This window comes from Calypte anna, chromosome 6 (genome assembly GCF_003957555.1).
Source record: "Calypte anna isolate BGI_N300 chromosome 6, bCalAnn1_v1.p, whole genome shotgun sequence".
In the NCBI taxonomy this organism is placed as follows: Eukaryota; Metazoa; Chordata; class Aves; order Apodiformes; family Trochilidae; genus Calypte; species Calypte anna.
This window is the reverse complement of record NC_044252.1, coordinates 31,035,380-31,063,168: the sequence shown is the minus strand read 5'-3', so window position 1 is coordinate 31,063,168 and position 27,789 is coordinate 31,035,380. Positions and strand designations below refer to the sequence as shown.

The following is a 27,789-nucleotide window of genomic DNA, read 5'->3' as shown; positions in this document are numbered from 1 at the left end:
TAACTGATGTAAGTGTGGTAGACTTTTACTTGAATTGAAGCATGAAAAATTTGTATTTTACTCACAGAATGTAAGTCATAGACTTCTCAAAAGAAATGGGTATTTTATGAGCTAGAAAATTAATTTTACTTGTTGTTCCTACCACTGTGATTACAAGGATTACAATGCATTTTTCTTTAAGAACAGGCTGCAAAGCTCTCAAGAATGCAACTCTTTGGCCTTAAAAATGTTAATTAAAAATGAATTCAAAGCTTGCATTGGATAAAACCAAGTTGCTTGAGACTGGCAGTGCAGTATCAGTCTGTTTGAACCTGCAACTCCAAGGTTAAATCCAAATTGATCGTTATTCATTGAATTACTCACAAACAATACATTTGCTGATTTAACTCCTTTCCTGCATATACCTGTGTGCTGAATACTTTTGTGGTCAATCTGAAGATTCCAATCATCTCTCTTTGATAAATCTGCTTTTTTTTAAATTCCATATCTCCTCGTTTTAGGGTTTTTTTGTGTGTGCTTAAAATATACTTAAAAAAAACCCAAACAACCTGGTGACTATGAGACAGGAGTGAATTTTGCATGGGTTCTTTGGATTATTTTGTGTTTTTAAGTCTTTCAGGCCCTGCACAGCTGGGTCCCACATGAGGCAGTGCTGAGGCTTGGGAGCACAAAGGGATTCTGAGGTTCGGGCCTCGCTGGCGGCATTTGGGGAGTTCCCTCTGAAGGACTCTCCTGGGGATCAATCAAATCGATTTCTGTTGATGTTAGAAAATCAGGGAGCCAAGGGGCTGCTGTAGGGTTTTTGCTGCTGGGATTCCAGCAGGGTTGTCTTGCAGTGCAGAGGCTGAATTGAATAAAGCTGCAGACCCGAGCGCTGCTGCTCGGCCGGCGTTGCCTCTCTCTGCTGGGTGGCTGCTGATCATTTGGGGTTGCTTTGGTTTTCAGCAGTTGCTTCTTTTTTTAAGCAGTTAGCTGGGAATGGAGATGAAGGCAGTCTTAATTGGCTTTTATTAAAAGATCAATGGAGTTTATTGTGAAAAAATAGAATACAGATGTAAGCTGTACCCGATAAAAGAATTAAATGTGTGTTTAACCTTCCTATTTTGTTTTTTCAGTGCTACTGGTGCTTGACCTTCTCCAGTTTTGAGACTATTCCCCTTCTTGGTTCTACTTTTTAGATTTTACTCAGACTACAAAAACAAACTCTGCTGGTGTTTTTCATCTCAAGTGCTTACCAAATCCCTCAGATTTTACAAAATATTTTAGAAGTAATCTCCAGACTAAAGTCTCATTAAAACCTTTGCCCTTCCTGTGGAACACAAGTTCAGAGAAGTTCTGGTCAGTTCTGATTTGGAAACTGCAAAACCAAAGAATATCATCGTGTGAAGTATTAATTTATTCTTGGCAGCTTCAATGTAAAATTTATTTCCAGAAGTTTCCAATTAAAATTCAACATGTCTGATATTAAAAGGGAAAGCACCCTAAAGGCTCTTTCTTTTATATTATATAGGAAGAAAAATGTCCCAAAGATTAGTGACAATAAAATGTCTTGGGGGTATTTTTTATTGAACAGTCACATTTATACTGTAGTGAGCTGACTTGGTAGAAGAAACTTCATGCTCAGGAATTTCTGAGCTGTACTAATTTTAAGTATTTGATAGATAAGTCAGGTGTTCTTCTTTTAGTTTTCTTTATATCTTTATTATACTTTGTGCTCTCCTACTCCTTGAACTAATGCTGCTTGGATGTGTTTTCCCTGTGGCCCTTTCCCACAAAGGAGAGAGATTGTGCAGTTCTCTAGTGTTGAGAATTTAAATACAACTCTGTTGTATTTAGAAATGGAAAGAGGACAGGTTGAATAGGATGGATAAAGGTATAGAATGCCTTAAGGAACAGGATGCAGTAAAGAATTTAGGTCCCCTCAGACTGATGGAGGTACTGTATTTGTCTGTAAAATCATGATTGATATGAAGATAAATAAAACAAGTGTTCACTGCATTTCTGTAGCTGAGGTAGGGGTGCTCATCAAACAGAGCTAAAGTTTGAAGTAAATCACAGCAGTTTTTTAGGATAATTTAATGGCAAAATGCATTCTTACTGAAGTTATCTGCTTGTGGAAGGGTCTGCATTAAACTGTTGGAGGTCAAGAGTATTGGCAAAGTAGCTTCACATGAGTCTTCACTGAATATTTCCTATTGTTGGCTGTCAGAGTTTGGGGTATTTCATAGAATCATAGAATCATAGAATTGGCTGGGTTGGAAGGGACCTCAGAGATCATCAAGTCCAGTCCTTGAACCACCGTTGCGGTTGCTAGACCATGTCACTGAGTGCCACATTCAGTCTCTTTTTAAGTATCTCCAGACACGGAGAATCCACTACTTCCCTGGGCAGCCCATTCCATAGCCTGATCACCCTCTCCAGAAAGAAATTCTTTCTAATCTCCAACCTAAACCTCCCCTGGCACAACTTGAGACCCTGCCCTCTTGTCTTGTTGAAAGTCATCTGGCAAAAGAGACCCACATCCACCCGGTTACACCCTCCTTTCAGGGAGTTGTAGAGAGTGATGAGGTCTCCCCTGAGCCTCCTCTTCTCCAGCCTCAACACCCCCAGCTCCCTCAGCCTCTCCTCATAGGATCTGTGCTTGGGTCCCTTCACCAGCCCAGTTGCCTCCTTTAGACCGGCTCCAGGACCGCGATATCCTTCCTGAACTGGGGGGCCCAGAACTGGACACAGTACTCGAGGTGTGGCCTCACCAGTGCTGAGTACAGGGGCAGAATCACTTCCTTGGACCTGCTCAGTGGTCAAAATGTGTTAATATTCTGTCTCAAGAAGGGTGCTTCTGGATGTCTATGAAAAATTATGAAATTTTGGGCAAATGTATTGGGTTTTTTTTTTAATTTCCTGTTTCTAAATAACACATTTGACATCGTGTTGGATATTCCTCAAGATAGTGTAGATGCACAGAGAGAAATATGTGTGGTTGCTGTACAGAGATGGAGTGGGGTTTCACCAGCAGGTGGTATTGGATTTATGAAGCTGAAACATAAGAGGAGTGCTTAGGGATGGTCTGTAAGATGATGCTTTTTGTTCAGATTCTTGCAGTTAAGTATTCCCAAGATGGTCTGGACAGCATAAGCAGTGCTACTGTGCAAGAGCTTTTTTTTATTATGAGATAAAAGAAAGCAAAATGTTTTCAGTTGTGGAACTTTACCATCGAGAGCATTACTTCTGAAATGTGTGCTAATTTAGCTCTGAAGCCAAAAAGAAATTCTTTTCAAAAACACTTGTGCAAATATCATGAAGTTCTTCTGCTGTGGTGAATAGTTCTGAAGCAGTTCCCTTTGGGACATCCACTTTCTGTAGATCCCCTTTCTATTTTGGATTTATGTTGGGAGTATACTGCAAATCAACAATATTAAGAACAAGAAGGAATATAAATAGCATGCTTAGAGGCTTTTTTTTTTTTTTTAAGAGGCTTTTTATATAATAGTTTTAGTGTGAATAGTGAAATGTGAACATTTTTTCTAGAAATACAGATGCTGCTGTAGATGAGGCAGAATCTGGTTGGGTTCTTGCAGTCAGATTTTTTCACAGTTTAGGAATAAGGAGAGGGTGGAAATGAGGAGGATTAATTGTTTATTTTCATGCTGAGTTTTTAAGATTTTTAAGAAAGTAAATAAATTAAGAGTAAGTGTTTAAGGGAAGGTGGGAAAAAAAAAAGGACAGAAGCCCTTAAAAATTATTCCATCTCACTGAACAAATTCTGTGGATTCCCTTTTTAAATCTATCAATTTAGAGACAGTGCCAACATCATCCACTGGGAAACATCCCTCTGGATGTCTCCATCTTCCCACTTCCTCCACTGAGTGAGTCATGGGATGTGGGTTTAACCAGTAGAGTAAATAAAATATCTTTACAGAAGGAATATCTTATTTCTAATATGTTTGGAAATACTTTTTAAATGGGAAGGCATAGAAGAGCATCAGTGGCTTGTTTAATTTTTACCTCTAATTACATTTCATGTCACTCATCAGTGGTGCCTCTTTCCTGTCTCTCATCATCACCACAGCCTCACACAACTTCAGGGGAGTTTATTACCAAGATTCTAAATTTCAGGGGAAGAAACCCTCTAAAGGAAGTTACCTCAGAACTCGTGCTTCCTTTTTTAACTCTTAATTAGGGTATCTTGATGTCTAAAATAAATACTGAAGCTACAGTGGATAATCAGATTTTCCCATTGCTGTTTTGCTCAGTCAAAAAGCACTTTTTTTGTTATAGCCAAACTAGTCATGCTGCAGTGTGGTTGATTAAGTACATCCCATTTTATGACAGAATATGACATTACAGAAAGAACTGGGAAATTTACAACCAGTCTGTGGAATGGTAGAATTTTTTCATGTGTGATTTTCACAAATGGGATATATTTCAGTATCTCTTGTTTCAGAATCTTCAGTGTCTTCTGGAAAAGCTAAGTGGCTGAGCAATCTTTACTTACACCCATGAGTATGTCCATGCTACTAGGAGAAACTAAGTTGCAACCTTGTAGTTTCTGTGCTTAAAGGACAACTCTGAAATAGGATTACTTGGCTCTTTCTGCCTCTTTGGCCAGAAGAGAAAATATCTTTAAATCAACAAGTAATTATGTTCTAATTTTTTTTTTTTTTTTTAATGTCTGACTGAAAATACCTATTTTTTTCCCCAGGTCCTCAAATTATTTCATCTGAGTCCTGGTGACTAAAACATTACCTTTAAACATTACCTTAACATACCATACAGCTATTTCTGATTGCATGCCATGTCCAAGCAGTTTGTTAATGGCATTTCCATTCTCTGGCTTTAGAGGATTTTCTAAGGCCTTGAGGTTTCTCCATGGAACTGGAAGATTATTGTTTTATCTTGATGTAGAAATTTCCAGTTAATTAAAAAACAGAACAAAAAAAAAGCCCAAACAAACAAAACCACACTGGTAGTAACAGGTCAGTTCTGGATGTTGTTCAAATAAGAAGATCAGAGACATACATGCTCATTTCAGAAAAATACATCAGTTATTTGACAAGATTCAATAGGAAGCTTGGTTTTTGCTTTTTTTTTTCATGTAGTTATTTATGACTTGGTTTTTATCAGAGGTAATATTTCTGGTCCTTAGAATAGAAAGCAATTTCCCAATTTATGTGGGAAATGCATAATAATGATAAAGAGTTAATTCTAGTCTAAATATTGAATCATAGAATGAATAATAGACTGGTTTAGGTTGGAGGAGACCTTCAAACTCAGCTTCCATGGGCAGGAACACCTCCCAGCAGACCAGCTTGATCCAAACCCCATCCAGCCTGGCCTGGAACACTCTGGAGTATCCACAGCTTCTCTGGGAAGCCTGGACTAGGGTCTGAACTGTAGTGAAATGAGGCAACCAGGTGCCACTAATTTCCAGGGAGTGAGCATGAGCTTGTGTCAAGCCCACCTGTGCCTAATTAAGGTGTGCCCCCACTGCGCATGAGCAGGACCAGGGGGCCAATAAAAGGTAAGACCTAAGACACAGGCTCAACTCACACTGGAACTCACAATCTCGGCATGCTTGGCTTTAAGTGCTGCTTTCAGCACCTTTATTGCTCCACTAGAGCTCATCGCTGTCAGGGTGAGGCTTTGAAGAGTCTTGAACCTGCAGCCCCAGAGCATTGCTCGGGGTGTGTAGTTACGTGCTTAGCCAGCTGCACCACTCAAGCCTCACCCTGAGGGCGATGAGCGCTAGTGGCACAATGAAGGTAATACAGTGCTCCAAGAGTGACTGACCTCTCTGCAAACATGCTCAGGACTGAGCTGAGCCTGTGCTTCAGGACTCACCTTTTATTGGCCCCCGGTCCTGCTCATGTGCAGTGGGGGCCGGCCCTAATTAGGCACAGGTGGGCTTGACACAAGCTCATGCTCACTCCCTGGCAATTAGTGGCACCTGGTTGCCTCATTTCACTACACTGAACACTTAGAGAATAAGAGGCAATCTCAATTTGCCTTTTTTTCATAGTAGATGTTGTGATTCATAGCAAGGTGATCACCTTTGTTACCTGTTTGCAGTAATGGATATGAAGGATTCTCAGTTCCATCACCATCAGTGTCACTTCCTATAATGTCCTGTCATTAACTGTTGCCTCAACATCTGTCTAATTGAGATCCTTAATCTTTTTCATTTTATTTATTGTATGGCTGTTTTTCAAGCTGCTACATGAACTGAATTTTCAGGTTCCAGATTAATTTGATATTGCCACCATATGGCTCTGAACATTGACAAGATATGGATTAAATGAATAGTGGATCAAAGACAGACTTTTGACTTAAGTTATAGGCTGATGAATAATCTTATTTTAAATCAAATGCAGATCTGATTAGAGCAGGTTATTATTGCTGAGGTGGTGATTTTCTGTGTAGCTAAAGGGAAAATAATTATGGCTGTTTAGTCTCTGGAAATGTCTGCAAAGGATATCTTTTTAATAAATCAATGAAGAATAGAAGAATCTCATGATTATTTATCTGTGAGCTATTCCAGGAAAAACTCCATAAATTAAAAAGAAAACATTACAATTTAAGTAGCAATAAAAAGAATGCTCCATCACTAATGCAATGAAAGCAGCATCCTGGTTACTGTTAAGTGGATTTTTTGTTAGATTGTTTCAGGGTCTGCATTTTTTTTTCTTTTTTTTGCTAGAATGAGCAACACTTGAGACAAGCTGCTTTTGGAGGTGCTGAGTTTTTTAGTGACGGCACCAGCTCAGCAGAAATCTAGGGGATAAATTAAATCTGAAGTTTCAGTAAGCAAAGCCAAAACTTTTGTAGTTCATCTTGAATACTGTAAAAATGCATCCTGTTCATTTTAAGTTTTCTCCAAGTGCCAAGCTTAGGTTTGTATTCCTGAGCTGGTGTCCAAATTACTACAGGAGGAAGCTTGGGATGTCGGCAAAGCTCTCCCTGATTCATTTGGTATTGATTAGATTAAAACTATTCCTTGTTCATAGGAAAATCTGGAAAGTTGTAGCCAGAACATTTTTGTGCAACTGATAGGACTACTTACTTTTTTTTTTTTATCTTTTTCCCTTCACTTTTTTTTCCTTTCTCCTCTCCAGGGTCAGTACAAACCCTCTGACTTGCTGTGTCCGGAGACGTACGTCTGGACACCGATTGAGCAGTGCCTGCCCCTGCTGGAGCATTCCAAGTACTCTCGGTTCAACCAGGATGCCAAAGCTGGTAAGTTCACCAGAACAGGTCTGCAAACTGTCTGTCTTCTTTTTATCACATTTTTGGTTTCCTCTGCTGCTTGAAGCATTATGGAAATCTGAGCTGGAAAGCAAGGAAGTGTAAAATTCACAGCTCCTCCAGTGAGCTTGAGCAAATAGTTTAATCTTTGAACATAAAATAAGTGGGACAAATTTTAAGTATGTTCTGGTTTACAGACTAGATGGAGTTCTAAATGAACACATATTGCTGCCTTTCAGCTAATTATATTTGCTGTTCTGTGCATGAGCAAGGCCTGCCCAATAATTGTTCCTCCCTGCGATTCCAGTTGGACGAATCCATAAAGGAAGGAAATTAGAATCAATAGAGGAAAGTGAAAGGACTGGAGAAGCTTAAAGGCAACCAGTGCTTTTGCTGAGAAACAAAGTGGCAGATTTATTTTAACAATTTGTCAGCAAATTGAAAGAATACAATGAGCAGCAGAAACACCTTCAACATCTTGAAGTAAATCTAAATTTTTACAGTCTGTAAAATAGGTGCTTTGTGATTTGCCAGTATAGAATCATCCACAGTGTTACTAACCAGAACATAATGCAGTAATGATACTGTAAAACAATGCAATCAAATGTAAAAAAAAACCCAAACACATGTACTTGCTTTTAGCTATTTACTCTGTGAGTGGATTCCAGACCCCAGGGGAGCTGTGTTAGACAATGCTTGGTGTGATGCTTGGGTGGAAAGCAAAAAAACTGATTAACTTTTTTCATTAATTGCAAATTGCTGGGATATCATCATCTTGAAATTTTCTCTTTCTACACTGAATAACAGCTGAGAAAGGTTATGGTATTATTCAGATATGCTGGTGATTAAGCTCAAGAGTGTATAAAACCACGCTCTGTTTTTAGCCATCAAAAGTCTGACTCTAATCCATCATCATCTGTCTCTGAGTTGAAGTCATCTTCAAGAGCTGTTGTGTGTTTTGTTTTTCATGGCTGTCATTGAATAAAATTTTCATTCACTAGCTGGTTAACTGCCTGATGATAAATGAAAGGAATTTGGAAACACATGACCACTTCAGGAGGATTGTGAACTTCTGAGAAAGCTGCTTGAGTTCCTGGCTTTTCCTTATCCTGTGCATGTTACCACTTAAGCAGTTTTGCTAAGATAATTATTGCAACAGAAATGAAGTTCAAATACAATTATAGATGCAGATACTAATTTTCAACTTTTAGTAGCAGAATCAAGTGTTGTGTGCAAACAGAGAATGTTCTTTAGGGATTCTGCAGATATCTATGCAATGCAGTGGGAAATAGACTGGGGAGTGGCCTTGGATGCTTGTACAGAAACATCTGCCACCATCAGAAAAGAGCATTTAAAGTGATTTAAATGATACATAAATGATACAGAGCGTTTCAAGAGATTTATATATGTGGCACATCATGTCTTGATCAACTGGAATCATTATTAGATTGGTGAGAGGAAATTGGAGAAAAATGACAAAGGTGGGAGGAAGCAGAGAAATGGTTTTGGAGCCCAGCAGTGTTCAAGATATTCTTGTTACTCAGAAAGAAGTGGATTTTTTTTAAGTGCAAACTGAACTACTGCCTTCAAAGGATCTAACCCCATACAAGCAAAGGGGCATCCTCTTCTTGATTCTCTGAAATTCCAGGGGGGATACCACGCATTTGGAAGCTGCAAGGATAGAAAACTTCGCATTGCTATCAGCACAGAACATCTCACTCCAGATACTGCTGGAACTGTGAGTTATGTCCTGTGGTTTAAGGAAATTAAAACATAGCTACACGTTGAAATGCACTAGAACTGCTGTGAGCTTACAGTGATTTGAGGTTTAAATAGTTGCTAGCTCTAAGGAAGCTATTTCTCTGCAGTAAAGCCAGTTTCCTTCTTTACTCTCTACAATAGTCAGTAACAGGAGTTTAATGAGGTTACAGTGAATTTTTAAAAAGAGCAATAGGAATGGTGGTGTGCTTTATTCCTCATAAATCAGCTTTCTGTAACACTGCCTGTAATTGTGTCACTTAAGTAGGTCATGATTTATCAGGAGTGGGACTTCCAATGTAGGAACTGTGGGCAATAACCAGATCCAGTAAACAACTGGGAGAAATGGGGTGATTTGCATTGCTGCCTGGGGCAGTAAAACAGGCACTGGAAAAGGTCATCTTTTAATATGGTGTGTAATGTCAGAAAATTGCCTCAGACTAGTTTTTTCATCAGGTTTGGCAATTTTTTAACTCCTTTTCTCTCCCTTTGAAAAATAAGAAAAAAAAATGGCCTAGTAAATTGACCAGCTACAGATTATGAAAATTCATGATGGAACCAGCAGAGCTGTTATGGGGGTGCCTAAAATATCACAGAATCCTATGAAATATGAAAATATAATAATATAAATAATATAAATAAATATAAATAATATAAATAAATATAAATAATATAAAATAAAATATGAAAAGGTTTCCTGAGTACTCATACCCATCACTTTGCAGGGCACCCTCCTGTAATCAGATTTAGTTTTTTCACCAAGAAAAAAAAAAAAAAAGCTCACAAAAAGTAGCAAAATTTTTCTGAAGTATAAAAAAATATTAATTGGTAATGGCAGAGGATTTTTGCCTGGTTTACATTATGTGGTTGTCCCAAGCTTGAGCATTTTCAAATGGATTTAAAGTGTATTGTTTCCCATCCCCTTCTCCTCTTTGTCTAATGCTTTTGTTAACAGATGAAGAATGAAGAAGAGAGGACAGACAAACCAAGCAAAGCTCTTAGCACTTTATACCACAGAGATAAAACTGGAAAAGTATCTAACAGTTAATAACTTTTTTTTTAAAAAGCAATGCTAGGAACTATAATAACTTTTTATTGCTTAGGGTGGCAAATCATGGGTGAATGTTTAAATGTTTAATGATGGCTGAAACCTGGTCCAGCCCTGTACTGCTTCTGGCCAGTGTAGAGGGATTCAACCTTACTTAACCTCAAATACTACAGTCACAGAGAGACAGTGATGAGGTTTTGTGCCAGCAGACACTCAAATCTGGTATTTAAACAAACTGTTTGTAGGCTCTTTATGTGCAATTCTAACATTTATTGAAAAACCTCAGTTACTTCAGGAAAAACAATAAATTGTATAGCAATGCTCAGGCAGAATTCATGGATAAAAGGTCATGTTTACCAAGTTTTGGTTAAATTACCCGTTGAATCATGTCTTTTAGAACAGATTTTTCATTTTGTTTGTTCTGTTTAAGAAATTCAGAAGACTAAATGAGAGAAGTCTATAAGGATTCTGCAGTTTCTTGTTGAACACTGACCATTTACTTAAGCAATGAGTGGGGCAGGGCATGAGTAGAGGCTTTGGGTACTGAGATTGTGTTGAACTGCACTGAGCAGACCATTAGTCCTCCCTTTGTACAGGTAAATCCAACCTGAAATGAGGCTGTAAGTTGTGTTGAAGAAAAAAGAAATTCATTTAATGGCTCAGCAGATGAGTGCTTGCCACTGGCTTTGGTGGCATCTCAAAACTGATGAGCAAAATTCAGTCGTGTGATGGGAGTCTCCTAAAATATTCCTGGGCATGGTCTGTCTTATCACACTGGTCAGGTTCCTCCTTTCCAAACTGGTCTTTAGGGTTTTGCTTGCTTGGTTCTTCAACTCACAGCTTTGCAGTATGAAAAGAGTGAGAAATATTTACTTGGTACCCTGGCAATATTTTTATCCTTCCACTTTCCATTTTTCTGCCACCTGGCTTTTTTCATCATGTCTGTTGAGACCCACAGCCTCTTGCTGCTGAGAGAAGCCTGTGAAGAAAGCTTTGTGAGGGAAAATCTTGATGAAAATCTGCTTTGAGGCTGGTAATCAAATTAGTGGGAAACATCAAATCTTCCTTTGCATCAGTGCTGGACTCTCAACATGTTTAAGAAGCAACTTCAGATAAGGGCAGAGACAACCCAGATCTGGACTGGTGCCTTCAAAGCCTTTGTAGTTTTAAAGTCTCCTGCCAGGGTGAAAGGGGCAACCCAAGGGACAAACCTGTGGTTTGGTGCCCACTGCAGTCTTTGTGGCAGAAGCTGTGTCCCTCCTTCCTGTAGTAGTGCAAATCTAAAAGGATTTAAATGCTTTTTTTTTCCTTGACTGATTTGTTTGCTGAAGTTGATGAAGAGGCTGAGCTAATACACATCTGTTCAGCTTCCTGTATCTCTAATAATAGAGTGGAATCAAACTAGAATTGGATGGAATACATTAATTAAAATCAAATTACTTTCTCCAGCGTTGAAAAGTGCAGATGACAAAGGCACACCCAGACTCTGGGTTGGGTTTGTGTTTGCTGGAGACAAGATGCTCCTTGCTCCTAGAAACCACAGTGGATGCAAATAGGAGGCATACAGAAATGGTTTGTCTGGTCAGTTATAGTAATAAATTAAATTATACTCTATTAATAGACTTAATACTAAGAGACTAAGCTGGGATTTTTTATTTTAAACATCAAGGTAAAGTTGAGGTTTGAAGAGGGATCTAATAAGATACATTCAGTTTATGGAGGAATCTTTCACAGCATGAGAGTTGTAGGAGAAATGAACAATGTGGGGAGACACAAAGGGGTTTCCCTCAACAGGAAAGGTTTTCTTCTTGAAGGTTTTCCTTCAAGATTACTGCTCTGGGGTAGCAGATCCCATAGCCAGCCCAAGATGGATCTGACATTACTGCCAGCAGCCTGGGCTGGTTGGAGGTGTCTCTGCCCATGCAAAGGGTTGGAACCAGGTGATCTTTTAGGTTCCTTCCTACCCAAATCAATCTGTGACTCTGTGAGCAGTGCCATAGTCCTGGGACAGGACCCACATCTCTGAGGGGGTCAGAATTTGAAGTGAGAGCTCTCACTGCATGCTCACAGGAGTCTAAAAAAACCCCAGCCATTTAATGTATTCCCTCATGAACAGGGCTCATACAGATCACTGGTTTTTTTAGTTACTGTGCTAAGGAAAATTACTTAAAAGTTCCCAGTCTTCTTCTCTGGTAGTCCTGTCACTTTTATTGCAATTTTTCACCAGATTTTTAAAACTTCACCACTTTCTCTGCTACATGGAAACTGAAACTTCTCTCAGCTTTGCAGCATTGTCATTCTGCTGCACAGAATAAGCTGGAGCAGTGGAAGGAGACAAGATCCCCAGTATTAAATAACTTCTGAACCATCTTATTTGTGACTTAATTACGCATCTTAATGCTGCTTGCAAGAAACTGTGGGTTATTAGTTCTAGTGAATAAAACTTAGAAGTCTTCCCCAGAAATCTGGAGGCTTGGGCAGTTGCACAAAATTGTTTTTATTTAAAAAACAGATTTGTGTCCATGGTGCTTTCACTAGAGAAATAATCTGTCACAACTAATTTAGTAGTTCTGATATTTCTAGTGCTGTGCTTTTCAAAACACTTATGTACCAGTTAGATGCTGTTCTTTGCTCTTTGCTGCATTTCAGACACGTTTGGCATTTATTGTATACAAAACCAGAAGGATTTGGTTGGTTTTTTTTTTTTCCCATCAAGTACAGAGGCTGTTTAATTTAAGAGAAATTTTTAAAGGGTAGCTTATTAGAATGATACTGGTCTTATTCTTCCTCCCTCTCTGAACTGAAAAGCTATCACCAGGTATCTGTACCCATGAAGGGGACTCTGGTTGCCATTTGGATCCCTGGGAAAGGGCTGGATCCGTGTGGTGTTGCATCCCAAAATCTAGTCAGCTGGATTAAGGCAAAAGAGAGTCAGTGTTAATGTTTATAAGTGTGATGCAGATGAATATTTATAAGGAAAAAGTTCTTGAGGTGATGGAAATATAGTCACAGAACTGTCACAGATGGAAAACATTAAACAAATTGTTTAAAAGTGTGCAATCATCTGATTAGGGAGAAATTGCTGGTCTGTAACACAACTGCTGTTTACAATTTTGTTAACAGATGCAGTGTTTTGGAGTTAGAGAGTTAAGGAAAAGTTTAAATAAATTCTGCTAGATCCTGATCTAAACTCTCCTAACACACTAACTCTCCACTGTCTTATCAGAGCTATAGGTGATAAATTTGAATTTTGTAACCAAGAAAAAGACAGACCTAGCAATTATTTCTGGCAGCTCCTCTGGAAGAGACACATCTTACAAGTTTCTATCTGTTTCTAATTAAGTTTATAAACACTTGGAAGCATCAGAATGCAGATTTCTAACGCCAGTGTGATCCTTGAGCACACAAGATATTTAAACAATGATTACAGTGCCAAGAAGGTGTAGCCAGGCAATTTTTTCCCCCTTACTTTTTAGTATGTTTGGACTAAACTGAAATGACTGGCGTGGAGTTTTAATCATATATGCAAAAATATATGCTCAAAAACTCCAGTAACTCTCTAATAAAAAGGTTATGTTATTAATTTGTGAGTCCTAAACAAGTGACACTGCATAAATGGCTTTCTGTGGGTTAGAAATTAGACTGTACCTCCCAAAAGAATCAATTGCAAAGCCAGAGAGAGCTTTAAAATGTGATTTAAAGTGCAATCCTAATCTGAACACCATTTGCAATGTGCCAGCATGTCTCAAACTTTGCTTGCTGTTTGTGATTGGAAGTGTTTGTATTTATTGAGATTCTAAATAGAGCTGCTTCTGACTTACATAGAGTGGAGTAAACCCAGTGCCCCTTGACAAGCACCATTGTCTGACTTGGGCTATAATTCATGAGAACTTGGCTTGGACTGCAAAATACCCCAAAATAAAATTTAATAAATTCATTAAAATAAATTTTAATCCAAAATGAAATTCATAGAGATTTAGTACTGTGATTTATTTCACTGATTTTACTGTCTTTGCAAGCTCCACAGATGTATTTTTGAAATTACACAGTTCTGCTGGGGGCACTTTGCTTAAAAGATAAAGATATCCTGGAATACTTCTCCTCCTGTTGAACAGATGAATCTTAGGTGGTTGTGTGCTCAAGAAACTCCTTCACCATTTGAATATTGTGATGTTTGACTGGCAGAATAATTCTGCTTTGTTTTGTTTTTCTTTTTTGACTAGCAGTGACCTCATTAGTTGGTGAAGATTCAGGAGAATGTGGGGAAGGACAGGGACTGCCAAACCTTGCAGGACTCATTTTCTACCCTCAGAAGGTGCTAGAAAGAGCAGAAATGAAAAGTTAACTAATGTAGGAGCAGCAGAGCCATCAGGCAGATTTCTTTCTCGCCAAGGATAACCAGCAGATGGGATTAGTTTCAAAATGTGATAAAAGTTAAAAGCTGTAATTAGGTGCAGACACAGAGCAGCTGTGGAAGGGACACCACAGGCATGTGCTGGGTCCCAGCTTGGCCACACACTACCAGCCATTTTTTCCAGGGTCAGACCTTTTGTAAGCATCCTCAGTTCCTTGGAACGTGTTTACTCTCTGCTCTGCTGACATCATCTCAGCTTTTCACATGCAACATAATTGATTCCATGTTTTAATTAATTTAGCCAGTAAACTGATTGCTGTAATCTGATTTATTCAGCTGATAAGCTACTGCCAATTGCTTCAGTTTTGCCTGGTTCATGGAAACACCTTCATTTGTAATTCTCAGCTTGACTCCTGTATTTATTTTTTTTTTTACTCATCTGTCAGTCTGAAAAAGGACTTTACTTTGCCCTTATTTTTGAAAGATCCTCATACTGCTTTCTGCCATTTTCCATTCTATATTTAACATTAATAGTATTTAACTCTGCCAGATTTTTTTCCTGTTTGTGTCCCATTTTTTGGAGCTAAAACTCCATAAAGTAAAACCTTACTTTTACCTTTTGTACTGTGGTTTATTCCACTGATTTTACTGTCTTTGCAAGCTCCACATGTTGTATTAGGTGCTGTTCTTGCAACAAGATGTAGGCTGACTGATTAGTGTCATTTTCTAGTTAGAAAATCAATGATTTTAGTGGAATCAATTATTTGGCTTCTAGGGTAAGTCTTACTGAAGTACAAGGCATTTTAGCCACCAGTTGTAATGAAAATCAGTTTATGTTATGGTTCTGTTTATTCTTATGCAAAATATGTTCAGGAAAAAGATTGGAATAAGCTGTTCTGGTTAGATGTCAATGTACTTACTAGTTTTAAAGTTTTACTAGAGTTAGGAGTGAAGTAAACATTCTGTGTTTATCTAAGAAAAATATTTATTCATGTTTTTAATGAGGAATTAATGAAATATTTCATTCATCCCTAATAGGAAGTGCTTGTGTGGCAGTTGCTTTCCTCCCCTCATCTTTTCTATTGATGCATCCCCAATTTATTCTGCTCTACCTTTAGCTCACAGATTTAATGACATCTTTTATGTGGCTCTTCCAATAGGAGCTGAGTCATTTTGGGTAATGTTCTTGAGGCACCTCTGGGAAGATTCGTGCGTGGTTTTAATTCCCTGTTAGTGAGTGAATTAAAGTTCTCCTTTCATAGAATCATTTTGGTTGGAAAAGACCTCTAAGATCATCAAGTCCAACCATTAACCTAACTCTGCCAAATCCTGTGCTAAACTATGTCTCTGAGCACCACATCTACACATCTTTTAAATAATTCCAGGGATGGTGATTTAACCACCTCCCTGGGCACTCTGTTCCAGTGCTTGATAACCCTGTGAATAAAGAAGTTTCTTATAATATCCAATATTAACCTGCCCTGGCCCAGTTTTCATGTGGTGTTTCCAAGTGCTCGTTGGATTTTTTGACCACAATTTTCCCTCCTATCTCTGGAATGAGCAGCTCAAAATACTTGAACCTTCCTGTGTTGTTCTGAATAACTTGGATTCCTTGAGGAACAGTAAGGCTCAGCTAACAAAGATTTAGGGAAGCGTGATGGAGATGTGGGACAAAGCTTGATCAGGCTCATCGATGGCTGACCCAGAGCAAATAAACCTTCCCAGAAATCAGAGTGGTCAGAATTGGGCATTAGGAATGGTTGCAAAGTCCAACAAAAATAAGAACATGAATGAGTTTGTGGAACTTTGCCCTGGATAGTTTGGATCTACAAAACTACCTTGTGCAGTCTGCTGGGTTGCTGGGTCACAGAACCTGGTTAAGGGAGAAGGTCTGGAAGGCCATGGACAGACTAAATGGCCAGAAAAGGTATTTAAAAGAAGCAAAAAGAAGAAATAAAGCACACAAAAGCCTCCCAGGGTGTGCAGTTAATATTCCTCATTGGCAATCCACATTCTCATTTCTTGTACCTGAAGTCATGGAGTAGTGTCAGAGATACAACTTCAAAGGAGCTGACTGCTTCATTTTCTCTCCTGGAAGAGCATCTAAAAGTGAAATAGTTATCTTTGTCAGCTTGCCATCTACCAGATTACTTTCTCCTTTTAATTTTTTTTTTTTTTTTTATTGGTGTCTTGACTTCGGAGGCACTGGATCGATGTTTTCAGATGGGAAGTTGTTCAGTTTCCATTAACTAACATTTTCCCAGGTACTATTAGTGAGGTTTTTTTGTCACGAATCCCTGAAAAGCAAGTCCTCAGAGAACCAGCACTATCAGTTAAATCTAGCCCTTTGCAACTCATTCCAACCTCCATATTCTGTGATAATAAATTGCATTATACGACAGCTCCTCATACACAAACCAGGGGTTTATACTTCTTATTTTATGTGCATCACAAAACGTGGCCACACTTGGATTTTAACATTGGGCAATGTATCCCAAAGGATTTTTCTTTTTTGCAGGTAAGCCAGAAGCCTTTGCAGGTTGCTGTTGAGTTACAGCTGAAAATGAGAAGTGCAGTGAATTTTACTGTATTCCCAGGAAATGTTTGCCATTGGCCCCCATTCATGTTTACTACTGGAATAATAAGAGTCACAACACAATGAGTTATTGTTTCCGTGTGGCACAGCAGGAGGAGAGGGGTTTGAATGGGTTTGTCAAGTGATTAGGCTGCTTGCTTCTTGGGATTGAATTGCAAATCATAAACCAGTTGTATGATTTCAGGCACAAAGCCCAAAAGTTTTGTTCAGAAAATGGCTTTAGGATTTAGCCTTGTCGCAGCTGCCTCTCTTTCCCCGTTTTAAGGTTTCCCAACAAGTTGGACTTGGAAACCTGTAATTCTTCTTTGTGTTTTAAGGATCATTGATATTAATTTGAGAAGGTGATTTTGTTGTTTTTTTTTTTCTCCTTACAAATGCTCTCTTTTCCAACAATGCTTTCAAAAGTCCCTGTTTTGTTTTGTTCTTTCTTGCTTGCTCAAAAAATCACTGCAAAGAGTTGGCTGATTGAGAACATCCTGAGCATTTTACTGTACTGCCTTTGTGCCTTGTGCTTTCTGCTTTCAATTAAGACTTCTTTTCATGGAATTTGTTGTTGTTGTTTATGCTTCATTTTAACTGTACTCTTATTTTGGAGCAAGTTAGTGAGTTTGTACCCCAGGGCATGCTGCTCTTTAATACTTCCTAATGTGTGAGTTTAGTATGAAAGAAGCAGTATAAAAAACAAACAAACAAAAAAGCAATATAGCAACTCACTGTTTTATATAAATATTGCTATTAATGGGTGTTGCTTATCTTGTCACTGTATTGTCTCTCATTTTGGAGGTTGATTTCTTATGCTTTTCTGCTGAAGGGAAGAAATCATACTTTAAATTGAGTAAGAAATCAGCTTAAATTCAAAGGTCTGATGCATGAGACTTCTGATGGAGGTGGAAGCTTGTTCTATTTCCAGGAATTATTATCACCTATATCTTTGTCACAAAATCTGAAAAAGCTAATTTGTTTCTTCCTTTTCAAGTTCCTTTGTTATAAAATCACTGATCACTAACTGTGACAAGGTCATGTAAAACAGATGTAGCTTTTCTTCAAAAAAAAAAAAAAATCTGATGAGGCTGCTGCAGTGTTTCTCTAATAAATGAACTTGGCTGTAGTGTAACCAGCAAGATAGAGGAGCTTCTTTTGGTCATTTTTACTCCTACTCTGGTTATCATGAAACCTTTTAACTTGTAAAATGAATTTTCAAATTATTGTTTTTCTTTGATTTGGAAAATGAGGACACTGCCTTTATCTTTGAAAGTGTTACAGACCTTAACTGCTTCAAAGCTGAATATTAAAACCCAAGCAGAACTTGCAAGCAAGCCAAAAAAACCCAAATACCCTTTGGGCTGTCAGTCTGAAATCACAGCAGTTGTCCAGGGTAGACTTTTTTTTTTTCTGTGAAGTTAATGTTCACAGAATCATAGAATTGGCTGGGTTGGAAGGGACCTCAGAGATCATCAAGTCCAACCCTTGAACCACCGTTGCAGTTCCCAGCCCATGGCACTGAGTGCCACATCCAGTCTCTTTTGAAATATCTCCAGACACGGAGAATCCACTACTTCCCTGGGCAGCCCATTCCAATGCCTGATCACCCTCTCCAGAAAGAAATTCTTTCTAATATCCAACCTAAACCTCCCCTGGCACAACTTGAGACCCTTTGTGCCCTCTTGTCTTGCTGAGAGTTGCCTGGGAAAAGAGCCCAACCCCCACTTGGCTTGTGTTTGGAGGTAAGAATAGTTTTTCAGAGATTCCATTACTAAATATTAGAAATTTCTAAATATTACATTTCTTAAATATTAGTTGTTTAATCAGGACTGGTTCTTTGCCTCTTTGCTTCCTTCCACTGTTTCATCCTGCTTTGGAGCAAAAAGAAATCCAGGTTCTCAGGGTAACATGGATGCAGAAACACAAAGCTAAGGTTGGCCCAAGACATTCCTCTCGCTCCCTGGAGTATAAAAGTATTTCTGGGGCTGATTTCTGGATGAGGTTGCCTTTGAAGACCACTGCTCTTACCTTTAACTTGTTCCTCAGCAGTATTTCCATGCCTCTGATGAAGGTGTGTGTAGCTGGGCCAAGAAATCAAACTAATTCTGGCTGACATCTGCCAAGATAAACCATGACTTTACATCACTTCTTTGTTTTTTACTGCTACTTAGAGACATACCTGATATGCTTGGTTTTTTCAGAAAAGAAAATCTCCTTCTATAAGTTGCACTTAATAGTGATGTGGGGGTGAGAACAAAGCATTTTAACACCTCTTTGCCATCTTTCCAGCTTTTTGTGTGGTCACAGTAGTAAGGGGGGATTATATATGAAATCTATATCCAAATGGATGCTATGTAAATAATTTGCTGGTTTAGGAGCATAGAGGAGAAGGGAAAGAAGTGACAGGTGATTGATTCAACAAGAATTCAGCTGCTTTTTTACCTTTGACACTTCCAGGGTAGTATACAGACAGTTGGCATCCACAGTTACTCAGTTTCCTGAGGTACTGTCATTTTTATAGAACTGATTTTTCTGAAGTTTAGGTGTTTGTTTATATACCATCCCAACTATATTGATAGATGTAACTGAATTAAGGTATGAAACTTTGTTTTATATGTCAAGTGACAGCATTATTTGGAATGATAAAGATGAAGTGGTTCTGGAGGTTGCTAGGAGAGGCTGCACAGAGAGAGAAAAATGGTGAAAAACTGTAAAACCCATAAAAATACACTCCAAGACCTGGTGATATTTGCCTAAATTAACAAAATGTGGATTTACAGGAGGATGGTTTCTACAATATTCTTAAGAAGCAATTTACCTTGTGAGCTGTGTGACTCAGTCTTGGAGTGCACAAGGTCTTAGGATTGGTTGGGGGAGATGGTTGAAGTCTTAGAAAAATTAGAAAAGAAGTCTTAGAAAATTAGCTACCCATAAGTTCTAATCTTGAGGTATCCAACAGTTATGAAAATTTGTGTTTGAACCCATGATTTTATCTTCTTGAGGGTTATATAAATTAATTTACCATGTAGTTGTGAGGTGAGGGTTAGTGAGGGACTCAGAAGGTATAAAAGGAGAAAGTGTAGAGGAGGAAAAAAGATTTTAGCTTTTTAATAGTAGCAATACTACACTGAGTAATTACAGTAATGATTCAAGTTGCCCTGACTTCTTGTCCCACTGTCTGATCAGTCTGGGTCCTTCCAGAAATGGTCACTAATTGAAATAATACTTATTGATAGAGATGTTTTTCTTATTTTTAACAAGTCATTTTATTTAATGTAGTATATGATCTCATTATGAATTGGGATTACTGCTGTGTCCAAGCACCAGACATGCAGAGAAGACCTGTTAGAATTTGGTTGGCAGCATCTTAAATATAAAGCAAATTTTATCACCCAACAAGAGCAGATATTACCTACCCTGCCCCCAGAAATTCAGTTTCTTTTTTAAATGATGCCAGAGCCCAATCTGCTTTTATTTTCTATTAAATTATCTTAACTTCAGTCTGCTTAAGTTTAAATAATGAATATATAACATGCATTTTCTGAATGCATTTAGTGTTGCCTCCAGAGCAGTAGCAATTGAAAGGTGACTGAATTTTAACTTACAGATTTGGTATTATGGTGACACAAGTTCCTATTCACCTTCTCTAAAAAATTATTTTTTTAACTATGTACTTGAGATTACTGCTTAACATTTCACTAAAAGGTTTCTTTCTCAGGTGGAGTTTAAATTGGATATATTTAAGTACATTTCCAGAAGGTTATTTTTATCAATAAAGTTTTTATTTTGGGGGGAGTTGGTGGAAAAGTGTTCACTACACCTGGTAGTTTTTCTACACATTTTACATATTATTTTTCTGCCTTTCAAACCTTATTTGAAGAATCTGGAATTCAACTTGAATTTGTAGAAGAAATATAAATACAGTCAATCCAATGTAAGCTTGTGAGACCAAACATATCTGGCTTTAGACTTTTCCTGATGCTAAACAAATTACCAAGTCTATCTCTGTAGTTTATACTGTCTGTGTTAAGCTTAAAACTTGTCTGATGTATTCATATTACAAGGGATTTTTTTTTCAGGATATTTGACTGCTCTGGGAGAGCCTTTTTCTGCCTGAGGGTTATGTTAGAAACCTGTGTCACAGTCCAAGGGAGGACCTGGTCTACAGCAGGGTTTGGCAAGCTGTACTCCTCCCCAGAAAGCTTTTGGCTGTGATGCTTAAAAATTTCCTAGAGTCCTCCTCATAATAAAGAGTTTCATGTGGCTGGAGAGCTAGGGCTGGCAAGTGATTGCAAGGAGGATGATGCACAGACTGCTCTGGATGTCATGAGTAAAAGTGGAGTAAGGGCAACAAGAAGAGAGTTGGGGCAGCAAGGCTGTGCTGAAGCTGAAGGTACAGTAGCTTAAGTTGCTGCAAGAAATTGAATTTGGTGCCAGGAAGACTGTGAGCCAAAAAATGAACTCATCCAGAATATCAGGCCACAGAATTATTTGAAAGCAATGAGTATCAAACAGTGAGCAGTGAACAGCTTTGCAAGGGCTTTTGGCATGAGGCTATGAATCTCTAGGCTTGGCCTAAATCCATTTCAGGACACAAACTTGCAGTCAGCTTAGAGGTGCAGCAAAAATAAACTTTCCAATTTAAGAAGTTAAAATAACTTTACACTTGTGTCACCTCCAGAAGTTCAACTTGCAAACTTTTTTTCCTTGGTGAATTTTTCTGCAAGGAGGAGGGTGTAAGGGAAGAGGCAGTAGGGCTGGTGGGAAAGACAACCTCGTGGGATATCAGAAAGGTGTTGGCCACACATCAAAAACCTAACAGATTTCAAAGAAGGAATAAAAATCATAAAGTGGTTTTGACCTGGGTGTTTATCCAAAGCAATTGCCAAGGATAATTAGTGGGGAATGCAACCCCAGCAAGCACTGCTCTGATTTTCTACCTTCAAATCATATTTTCCTACTTAAGTCTTAAGAAATGCATTGTGCTTTCATGGCAGGAATCAAAACACAGATAAAAGTAATGAAGTCATTCTCAATTTTGTCAAGCAGACTTAGTTAAGTTTCACTCACTAAATTCAAGCAATCAGCAGAAAAATGTTTGTAAGGCATTTCTGCTGATGGATAGGGACAGGGTCTTAAGAATATCTTGCAAAGCAAAGCATTTCATGACTTCTTTTGTCTTTATTGAAGCATAATTTGTATTAAGTTTAACCAGAGGGGTACATTCAAGCACAGATTTGTCTTAAAAATGTTTTTTGGATTCTTCCAGACAAGTTGCTTAGCTTACCTGTGGCAAGTCTTGTGAGCTTCAGGTGTGTAAAGAGAAAAAATACAAAAGGACTTGGTGACCAGTTTGCTTCCCTTAGCTGGTGACATCTCCTCTGTGCTTTGGGTCTATTGCCAGTTGAGAAACTTGATGAGGAATTTCTACCCCCATTTATTCTCTTATTAAAAAAAAAAAACAACAAAAAAACCCAAAACCTCCAAATTATTTTTTTCCTGTGAAGTAGCTACTTGAATTACCTGGTTTTCCACAGCAGTTTTAGTTTGATTTTGAGTCAAGTGATGATGAGCAGAAGGCTTCAATGCAGGTGCTGTAATCAGGGAACCATGGACACCATTCAGAGCCTGTCAAAGTTCCTAAATGAAGTACACAAATGTATCAGATAATTTAATTTTGGGGTAGATTGATGCAGTACTCCAAGCTTAGCTTAATTATAGTTAACCTTTGCTGTCTCTCCAGTTAATGTCCTGATGCCAAAAGAACAAGGCAGACACTGTATAGTTTATGTTGCCAGATGCTCACCTCCTCGTAAGCATCTTTGTTACTATTTGAATTTATATGGTTTAATTCTCTTAGTTCAGCTTTTCTGTTTTAAGCAGATTCATACATTGGTGGCTTTTTAAACCCAAAGTTCTAAAAACTCCCAAGATTTCTTTTACTGTTATATTCCAGTAATTGTGTTAGCTTACCAACTACAGTGGCCTTAGGCATGTGTGCTCCTTCACTTTCTTTAAAGTGTTTTCTAGCACTGTTGGGCCAATTTTTCTGACAGGCAGCAGCTTTATAACACTATTATTCACCAGTAGTAGCATCAGTTGGATTCATAAAAGTAAGGAAGTTTTAACTTACTCAGTGATGCTCTTTTGTGTATGATCCTGGCTAAATTAAGTCACAAGGGGCCTGTAGGTGAGGTTAATAAAATTCAGCTATGGTGTGTGTATATTTTAAAGCCTGAGGTGCCCACCCAGGTAGTTACTGCTCTGCTGACTGTAGGATCAGCAACAAGGGATGTGTGTAACTTCTTTCTGCTAGAGGAGCTCAGAAAGCAGTAGAAATGGGGGGAAAAATGATGGAGAGCCAGGGATTTTCAATCTTTTTTCCTGATGCTGACCTAAGGTGAGCAGTGTGGAGGCTTCGTGCTGGTTTTAATACATTTCTGCCAAACTGGGGCAAGGGGGTGCTGTGGGCTGGTGGGTTTTGTGAGTGATGTGGTGAGTGCTGCATCCAGCTCTGGAGGGACATGGACCTGATGGGGCAGGTCCAGGGAGGGGCCACGAAAATGATCAAGGGGCTGGAACATCTTTTCTGTGAAGGGAGCTGGGGTTGTTCAGCCTGGAGAAATAAAAGGCTTTTAGGGAGACCTTTTAGTGACATTCCAGTGTCTGAAGGGCCTAAAGGAAGGCTGGAGAGGGACTGTGTGTGCAAGGGCTTGTAGTGACAGGACAAGGGGCAATGGTTTTAAATTAGAGAAGGGTAGATTTAGAGTGGATGTTAGGAAAAAGTTCTTTACCATAAGAGTAGTGGAAGTATGGATCAAGTTGCCCAGGGAGGTGGTTGAGTCCTCATCCGTGGAGATATTCATGGTGAGGCTTGAGGAGGCTCTGAGCATCCTGATCTGGTTGAGGATGTTCCTGCTTAATGCAGGGTGGGTGGACAAAATGGCCTTTAGAGATCCCTTTAAACCCAAACTATTCCCTTTAAACCCAAACTATTCCATGATTCTGAGTGCAGTATGACAATACCAGCAAATCCCTGCTGGTTGGTGGTGGTTCCCAGACAAATCCTCACTTCTGGCAGTGGGCTGCAGCAAGCATTAAATGAACACAAATATTAATGCAGAGCAGGAGAGGTGTTTTCAGGGAGGCTGTACATCAGCATTAGGGATGGGTGATGCATGATTTCTATTTTCACACAGCACAGATGCAATTACTGAGCAGCTTTTGACCTCATGATTCAAGAAGACTGCTGAGTAGCCGGACTCTGCTTTCATCCTATTCCTTCATACAGCTTTTCATGATGCAGGTGGAAGTTGGGGGCATGAATTAAGCTCCTCATTAACTCATTTTGGTGCTCTCTGGTTCTCTCTGCAGTGGATGAAGGGCGCATTAAGGAGCTGGGCAGAGTCAGGGTGCTTCACAAGAGGACCGTGATGCCTTACAGCGTCTACAAGAAAAGAAGGAAGGGGCCAAGTGATGAAGCCAGTGTTCAGCAATATGCAAGCTTGGTGGGACAGACCTGCTCAGAAAGAATGCTGCTGTTTCGGAGCTGAGCCAGCACTAAATGGCATTTTGATGTTTTATTGCACTGCCACTGGATGATCTGTACTATAGCTGTGTGTGGGTATGCCTGCTCAAGTAGCAGTCTGAAATACAGGTATATATCTAGGCTTGTGTGAATACATGCTGCTGTGTGTTTAAAGGCCAACTCCAGTAAAACTTACAATACAGCAAGGCTTTAGCAATATCAGTTTAGAAAAACATGCTTGTAGTATATATGAAGTAGTCTGAGCCGTTCTATGCATTTTGGATAATTCTGAGTATCTGAGCAAAATGAAAAACAGGTGTCTTTTTTTTTTTTTTTTCTTTTTTTGTAGAGACAAAAGCTGACTAAATCTAGATTAACAGTTATTAAATTACAGATGTTTGCAGATAGCACCTTGGATATGTTGTTAAAAAAATCTCCATGAAATTTGTGCTTGAATCTGCTCCTAAACTCTTGACACATGTTGTTAGTTTCTGATGTGAAATCTGGCATGGTTTAATTTCATTTCAATATTTAAAACCAGGAAGAAATTCTTTTCACCTGCACGTTCTTCATCTGTTTGAAGCAGTGGGTTAGTGTCTGAGGTCCTAGTGAGTGTAGGAGTTCATAGTAGGTTTTCAGTGGCAGGGGACACAGTGCTTTGGAAAACTTTCCCCTTTAGAGATGAAACAGAATAGTTGCACTATAAATATACCAAAGATATGCAGCCAGGTGGCACGGTGTTTTTTTGGTATAAGCCTTATCCTTTGTCTAAAAAGAGTGGCTATTTTGATACTCATCACTAATGTGAAATAAGCTCGGGTGGTTTATTCTGGAAATCTTCACATTTCAGAACTATGCTACTAAAAACAAACAAACCATGAGGTACCACTGCTGGGTTTAGTTGCAATTTTTATTTTTTTTCCTGCAGAATTGTATGGGAAGACTGAAATATCATATTTCTTCATTTTTACTGACTGTTCTGTTTATGGTGCAGCAGCTCACAGGTTGACATCTTTAATAATATTTTACTAAATACTTCTCTTGGCAACAGAGGAAGTTGTGATGCTTTATGAAAGCACTTTATTATCTCATGGATCAATGTCTGTGTCCCTAACAAGTCATACAAGTTAAAGGAATTTGGGGAAATGTCACTGTTGTGTTTGTGATGTATTACATGTATAACAATGCCAAGGCATTTGTGTTTCTCTTATCTCCATGGATAACAGGACCTTGAATCAACTTAAAGTTTCCTGTTATTCTTTGCAGAGAGATTCTTGTTCAAGAATATATATACAGGTGGTTTTTCCCCAGAAAGGAATCAAATTCAGATTTACCCTCTGAGCATTGCATCTCCTATCTCTCATGAGTTTGATTTCATTTTAATCATTTGGCCAATATATTATGAATCATTGATTTTATGTGGAACAGATGTCAGTATTTTAGCACTCAAGTGCACTGCAGATTTAACTTTTCCCCCATATCTGATAATTGTAATGTTATTGATACAGAGTACAGCTTTGACAGTAATTTTTAAAAGTAATCTTATGTTTTATTAATTGGGATGTTTTGTACTGATCTCCCAGTCTAGTGATTATTTCTGTTCAGCAAGTATGTGTTTATCTGAACCCAAGAAGTTTCTCTTTACTGTACAATCCAGTTTGTCCATGTCTTATGTAAACCTGTGGCCATGAGAGAACCACTAAGTACTTTTTATGATCATTATTATGAAGTGTTCCTTTCTGTGAGGAAAATACTCTTGCCACTCAGTGAATGTCTGAGCAATATATAACATTTTCTGCATACACAACGTGTTGAAAAGCAGTGATGCCCAAATGGCTTGAAATCTAAATAAATGAGAAAACCCCTTTCAGCTGATAGAAAATCAAACATTGGGCACAGAGAAATTCCAGGATGATTTGGAAATTCTTAAAAATTATCAAAAGCCATTTAATGATGGCCTTGCTGTGCTCCAGGGGAAGCCAAAGCTTCTGTTAAGTTGCAAAGGAGCAGATGTGTCACTCCTGAGAGTTCCTGAAGAGCTCCATCTTTTTGTTGGTTTGTTCCTGACATGCCTTCTAGATGTGAATCAGACTTTTGGGTGATGCTGTTTCTCTTGAGGAGCTTTATAAGACAAGGCAGATACGTATGAGAATGGAAATGGAGCACAGCTTGAAGTTGTCCTTAGTGTGACCACTAAAGGGAACACAGACCATTCCCTATGAAACCTAAATGGTGCTTTCACCTTCTGACCTTCACTGGTACTGCAGCAAATTAACTAAAAAAAAACCTGAGTCCATCTGATGTAGGATGCTGAGACCTGACCCCCTTCTTTAGTGTTACTTTGGAAGGCAATGGGGGAGTTGTTCTTCAGGACTGATTCCTCCATCCCTGTTTTAGAAGTGGAATAGAGTCTGAGGATGAAGTTCTGTAAGTTTTGCCATTGACTTCAGTGGTGGTGAAAATTCCCCACTAGTTAAGATGTTGCCATGGAAAATTATTGAATTTGGAGATACTTCATTTACCACAATTTCTAAGAGGGTTTTTATAGTGTAGTTAGTTTGTGAGAGTAAATCCCTGAGGAAAGGCTGCCTTGTTCTGTTGTCTGTTGATAAAATAGTGGCAAGAAAATGCAGAGCTGTGACCAGTACTAAAAAAAATACCATTTTGTGTTTTAATTGGAACTAACTGGGGAGTTTACCCCTTTCCAGCATCAACACATTTCACTAAATGCAAAGCAACCCGCATGTTGAGTTTGTAATTGCTTTTCAGCAGGCCTGTTGGACTTCTAAGTGTAGAAAATAAAAGTTATTTCTAGTCTCTGTGAATTATTATAAGCAATTAATAACTCCCAGGGTGACTTGTGTCTTTCTCTGGAGGAATTCATTGTCTTGGAGGTTGACTTGAGTGTCCATCGAGGAGGAAAATCAGGGCAAAGAGTAGTAGTGGTTAGAAGGAGTAAATATCAGTTAAAAACAGGAGCATTTTAGGTCTTGCTAGAGGGTTAATAAAAGGTTTATGCTTTGAAGCAATATTTATAGTTCTTTTGTGAGTGGAATAGAACAAAATAGAGGTAGGATTTTCACAAACTGAGGAGTGGACAGGGCTAGCTGGTTATTTTATTTAGGCTACACCCTGCCTGGGGGGCTGGGAAAAAGCCTTTCTCTGAAAGCCAAAGAAGCAACACAGAAATCTGGGTTGTGTGCACAAAGATAACCAAACACTGATCCTTTTCCTGCTGAATGAGGCAGATTTCAGCTAATTCTGGGTTCCTGAATGAGACT

The 27,789-nt window shown here is 38.7% G+C and overlaps 1 protein-coding gene across 5 annotated transcripts in view; it reads left to right on the top strand.

The window, feature by feature from the left end:
* ATE1 (arginyltransferase 1) overlaps window positions 1–27,333 on the top strand; it is an 85,968-nt gene extending 58,635 nt beyond the window's left edge. For all 5 annotated transcript variants that reach the window (XM_030453354.1, XM_030453355.1, XM_030453353.1 and 2 more), the window contains exons 11-12: window positions 7,113–7,233; window positions 24,355–27,333. In XM_030453354.1, the coding sequence (XP_030309214.1) occupies window positions 7,113–7,233; window positions 24,355–24,533 (300 nt within the window). In that variant the 3' untranslated portion in view covers window positions 24,534–27,333. The remainder of the gene's footprint in view (window positions 1–7,112; window positions 7,234–24,354) is intronic.
* Window positions 27,334–27,789: the final 456 nt, after the last annotated feature.